Consider the following 6,000-nt stretch of genomic DNA (forward strand, 5'->3'; position numbering starts at 1 on the left):
AACAACAACAGCATCCACAGAAATACCCACCACTCCTTTTAAAAACAATGAGAGAAAAAGCGATCATACACAACATAGTTCAATTAGTCGCGTACACCTGCGACAGCAAAGACGCATAAAGATATAAGTATGTGCCATCATCCACAATGAAACTCACACACACACACACTGATGCCATCGCATCGGAGCTGTCTGCAGCTCACAAATCATTCACCATTCGCAGTTAACTCAAATAAATGCTTGCGCTTGTGCCCAACATTGATTATTCAACACATATTTAAACACATGAGCTTCGCCAAGAAAAGGTTATCGAAGGATGGGATCGATGACAATTGAATGAGGTTTTGTAAAATCTTAACTGATTAATTTTAGTTTTTTTGTAAACAGAAGAACGGTTAAATTATCGGACCGTTTAGTTGAGGATAAAAATAACTTCGACTTATCGGCCTTTAAAATTGACAACACGGGACACAAACTAATGATGATATGACGTATCTCAGAGTATGATTTTGTATGTTTTTTATTTTAATTTTTTGTATTTCATCTTTAAAACCGATAGGGTCATGCATGATTTTTTTCTGGGATCATAGACTTTGTATTACTGAAAGGTTCAAGAACATACCACCTCTGCTTCACTTTCATCTGTACTGTAGGGGGTCAGGTACCGATATCCAACATTTGTTGGAAATATATCTGAACGCCCTCGGCAAATACAAGCTGTAGACGGTCAGAAAACCTGTGTACCAAATACAGTACACTGACTGGCCTGCCTTCCTCTGCTGACGGAGAGTACTGAATGATGAATGGGAAGAGGAAAACAGACTCAAGTGCCTACTGGTGCATGTTCAGGCTGCTTGGCTGTGTTACTTCCAAACACACTAAAGCTCCTTAACTTATACATAAAACCGGTTTCGGTCTGCGTTTCATTATGGAGTGTTTCAGTGGTACATGTATCATTCTGTTTTGCCTCTTCCAGGTCCTTGTCATCAAACTGCTCAAAATCGTCCTCTGGTGAGCCTTCATCGTCGCCAGAAACATAGCTGCCCGTAGTTGCACTGTAAACACAATCATTGTGATAATGAATGTAACAGTCAGCGCAGGTATGTGACCCTCCACCACGAAATGAGTCGCATGTCACCTCGCGCGGTTCTGCGCTAGGCTTAACGGGGAGTGTCTGGTAACAGTGTGAGGGTCACCTTAGTCACAGGCTTATAACTCAAACAGTTTTCGCTCTTTTCTAAAACTGTTTTCACCACCGGATAGAGCATAAAAAACTCTTTAGGAAAATGTACAAATATGAAAATCATGCAAAGGTGACATGCGACTCATTCCGTGGTGGAGGGTCACAATTAAATTATAGTAGCATCAAAGAGTAAGAGGAGTTAGACGTTTGGCAGTCGGCTAAGCATGAAAGGTTCACATGATAACAATAAATGTATTCATGTCGACTTTCGCCGGAAAAGCTCCTCATGACTTATATATATATATATATATATATAGATCTAACAGGTTTAATGGTGATCAATGATAAATGATGAATTTATGTACACAGGATTGAACGACTGATTGTTTGATCTGCTTTGCTTGTTTATTATACAATCGTATGATCATCACCCATCAGTTGTGACACGTTTTCGAAAAACAATAGCACAACTTCGGATATAACAGATTAAAAGCCGAAAACTGTGGAGAGGTTCAGCAGCAAACCTTACATATTGTGCTATTTCCAAACTAAGAAAGGTCTGCCACATTATAAATTTCAATCATGATATCATGTCCATCTGAACATGTTTTATTTTTTAAAGAAAAAAAAACATCAATGTGAATATGTCAAATGCAATGCCGTTTTCGTGAAATTAGGAGCATCATTCGCTAGTTTGTGTAAGAGAACCAGGTCGCTCCAGAGCTGTACTTACATGTCCGGCATTGCAGCAGTGCAGACTTCAGCATCATCAGTCATCAGCTGGTCACGATCATCTTGTAGACCAGTACTGGCACCACTAGGCTCGTTCTCGATCACAGCCTTTGTAAGTAGCGGCATAGACTCTGGTGACTGGGCAGAGGTATGAGCTCTTTCAAGATCATTGTCCTCCGTGCCGCATGCTTGGCCTGAGTCTTCGATGTTTTGGTCAATGTCCTGTGGGATGTCTGTGCCATTGCGTTCAGTTGCTCTGAGAGATAGAAAATCCATCTTTAAGCATATTTTTCTGAATAACTATTTCTCCACAGAGAAAAGCAAGCACACAAACAAACAAATAAACAAACAAACAACTATAGCAAGCTAACCGAGCCAAAACAAAACATAGTTGAACACAAATAGATACTAAATAACATGTAAACAGCAAAGACACACATAAAAAGAACAACCAAAGATGTGGCGTTAGATTCAGTTTGGATTGATATCAATGTCAGGAAGAAAATAACGATGGAGTTCCGGTTCCAAACCCTTAATACCAGTAATAGGCTAGAGAAGAACAAAAACCGTTTAGCGTATTTCTAATGCAGTTGAAAAATGAAGTGACACTCACGGCGTTGTTTTGCCGTCAGCTTCAACATCATGAGCAAGCTGTTCCGCTGCCCCATTTTGCAAAGGCGGGAGGGCCGAAATTGACGACGCCTTTCGTACGTGACCATTCACGAACGTGTTGTTGGCTCCAATACTGCCCGCACTGGTACCAGGAAGTCCCTGTTCTAGGTCCCTGGACCTCTCACAACGCATCCCATAAAGATCACAACGAAAATTCCTGAAACCAGTGCCAATACTGCAAGAGACAGAATCACATACTAATTAATAATGTTCGAACACACACACACACACACACACACACACACACACACACACACACACACACACACATACACACACACACACGCGCGCGCGCTCACGCACGCACGCACCCCCCCCGCACACACACACACACATACACACATACACACACGCGCGCGCGCACACGCACACACACATACACACACACACACGCACGCACACCCAACACATACACGTACACTATCGCCGGTGTTAAAGGAAAACAACCATTCCGCTGTGTAAAATAGTCCCATGGACTTACGTTCCTATAATTTTGAGCGGACTATGTGATGTTGCTGGAACAAAACAAGCCTTTATGTAAGGGTAAGAGTTTGATTCCTGCATGGGGCACATCTTTTTCTCTTACTTTTAAACGGTAAATTGTCTCAGCCTATTGACTTATTTCCACTGAGAGGGGTACGGTAATTAGCAAATCATCTACCTTTTGAACAAGCAAGCAAACAAGCTGGACATGATTTAGACACGGTCTTCAATTTCCCAAAACAACGAAGTTAACGTTTATCCATCCTACTCTCTCAATATCTCTCTATCTATTCATTTATGTGTCGGTCTGTCTATCTTAATTTCTATATATAGGCATTCAAGAACAGTGCGTGTTCAGCTTTTTTGAACAAACCGAAGCCATTCAATGATACAATACTGTAATATGTCTGTTTTGTACCAAGTCAAGTCAAGTTTTTATTGTTCATTACCCAGGGGCATTATAAACAATATTCGCAAATTCAAAAATGCACAAAAAACGAAAACAAAAAGAAAAATAGAAGATAAGAAAAGAAAAAATGGAAAAAAATATTTGGAAAACAAAAGTACACAAACAGTGAACACAAAATATTATAGTACAGAAAATGCAAACACACACACACACATTGATTCCTACCGTGGAGATACAACAACACCATCAAAGATACAAGCAGCCAACCAACACCCAACCAACCAGCCAAGCAACCAATCGACCAACCAACAAACAAACAAAAGGGAATATCAAAAACACAACAACAAACAGCAAACTAGGAACCAAACAAAAAAAGTAATAACACAGATATGCATTACCTTTCTCGAAATTTGTAAACAACAATCCCTGCAAGTACAATCACAAGTATCGTAGTGGTCACACCTAAACCAATGGCCACTTTGTGGTCGGCACTCTCGTTGGTTTCGCGTTTGTCTGAAAATAGGGGAGACTGTTAATTTGGATTGTGTATCACACTCATTTAATCTTCATCATGTGTAGATGGGATGGATAGCTGCATGTCTGTGCGATAGGCTTTTGCGTCTAAGGCTTACGAAGTAATGGTATAAACACAAGAAAAAGTTTGCAGAAAAAGTACTTGTTATCACAGGTTAACACAAACAAATAAAAACACATGCATTTGCTAAATGATAAAGAGTGTACAAATAGGGGTCGCATGGAATAGTTTCGTGCTTCAACATGGCAGAACATTCTACACGTTAAATCAGTTCTTGGAACACTTGACATGTAAAAATGTGTTCATTTAGTTTTCAAATGCTAAAATTGTTCAAGTGTGTGCAGGTTTAGTTATATGTGACCCTCCACCACGAAATGAGTCGCATGGCACCTCGCGCGGTTCTGCGCTAGGCTAAATATAAGTCCGGGGAGTGTCTGGTAACAGTGTGAGGGTCACCTTAGTCACAGGCTTATAACTCTTTTTTAAAACGGTTTTCACCACTAGATAGAGCATAAAAACTCTTTAGGAAAATGTAATAATATGAAAATCATGCAAAGGTGACATGCGACTCATTCCGTGGTGGAGTGTCACATACAATTATTTGCTTTGTTGAAGAGAGTCGAGCGGCTTTTTCTTTGCATTAAAAGTAAAGTCTTAGCAAGTTACGTACCTTTTGGAGCGGGCGACATAGTAGCATCTGGTGCTGTTTGCCCAGTAGGATATGTGGATAGTGGTTCTTTACATAAAGATAAATGCAAAACAATGTGAAAATGTGTGCATACATAACACTTGTCCATATTACTTCACCGTCTTAGTTTAACTTTCTGATTGGAGAGAACTCACAGTACGTCGACTGCTTTCTTTACCTGATGTAATATATTTGTATTGCTGAAGTTTCAAATGGTACAGTTGCTTTTGTGTCAGTTTGCTTGTTAATCCTTTACTAAATTGCTTTTGAATGTATCCCAACATTTCTGGAGGTTGTTTACTGAAGTATTCCGCATTCAACATGTTTTCTGTCCAACCACATCCCGAGGACACACACACACACACACACACACACACACACACACACACACACACATACACACACACACACACACACACACACACACACACACACACACACACACACACACACCATACTAATTCAAAAAAATATGTATACACACTTTAGTGTAGATTGCATAGGGTACCTTTAACTGGCCATGCACAGTCGAAATTGCGTATATCTGACATGTGCAGTGTGACTCGAAAGTTTGTCTGTCCTTCTCGTTCATCGATGTCAATGATGAGGGTTTCATTGTGCATTCCCACATATGTGTAGCCCTGTTTCGTACTGTTGCAGGGATTCTGTAAGGTGCGGTTGATCCAGGCGCAAAATAAGAACTCCTCTGAAAAAAACAAAAGCAAGGGAAGAGGGGTGGGTATATAACAGATGCCAATGTTTTACGCTGTATTCATTATGCTCATTGACATGAGAAAAATGTAATGGTGTCGCATTGTGACATTGCAATACACAAAACGTTGGGGGTGAGTTTGCTCAAACCTCCTTATTTCAAAATACAGGAGGATGTGCATTGGTGAAGATCGGAATACTGCCCCAAACACCGCCCCAAGCCCTGGATGGACTGTTTCCTTACAACAGTCCTGATCCCGTCTTATCTTATTTAACTCATTGTCTCCCAGGTACGGATATATCCTTACCCACATACTTATATGGGTCTATATGACCCGGTGCGGATATATCCGCTCAGACTGTCAGCTTCAGTTGCTTCCTGTAACGTCCATCTAACGCCTGCATTCCGGCGTGTTGATACACAGTTACTACAATTCTGAGTGACCTGCTGCAGCACAGCTGGTCTCAGGTAAAAAAAACTGGTCAACATAGGTGGGGTAGAAAGTGTTAAAAAGTGTTGTTGCTGTTGTTGTTGATGTTGAATTTTTTGCTGCTGTTGTTTTGGTTGGTGTTGTTGTTAGTGGTTA

At 40.6% G+C, this 6,000-nt stretch overlaps 1 protein-coding gene across 1 annotated transcript in view; it reads right to left on the reverse strand.

Annotated features, from left to right (window-relative positions):
- The window catches only part of LOC138973289 (uncharacterized), a 5,599-nt gene extending 196 nt beyond the window's left edge, over positions 1-5,403 (reverse strand). The window contains exons 1-6 of the mRNA XM_070346011.1: positions 5,211-5,403; positions 4,685-4,750; positions 3,878-3,992; positions 2,529-2,762; positions 1,917-2,171; positions 1-1,055 (exon numbers count right to left, since the gene is read on the reverse strand). The exon at positions 1-1,055 is cut by the window's left edge and continues 196 nt beyond it. Of these exons, the coding sequence (XP_070202112.1) occupies positions 824-1,055; positions 1,917-2,171; positions 2,529-2,762; positions 3,878-3,992; positions 4,685-4,750; positions 5,211-5,325 (1,017 nt within the window). The 5' untranslated portion in view covers positions 5,326-5,403 and the 3' untranslated portion in view covers positions 1-823. The remainder of the gene's footprint in view (positions 1,056-1,916; positions 2,172-2,528; positions 2,763-3,877; positions 3,993-4,684; positions 4,751-5,210) is intronic.
- Between the last annotated feature and the right edge of the window lie 597 nt (positions 5,404-6,000).

Source organism: Littorina saxatilis, linkage group LG8 (assembly GCF_037325665.1).
Source record: "Littorina saxatilis isolate snail1 linkage group LG8, US_GU_Lsax_2.0, whole genome shotgun sequence".
Classification (NCBI taxonomy): Eukaryota; Metazoa; Mollusca; class Gastropoda; order Littorinimorpha; family Littorinidae; genus Littorina; species Littorina saxatilis.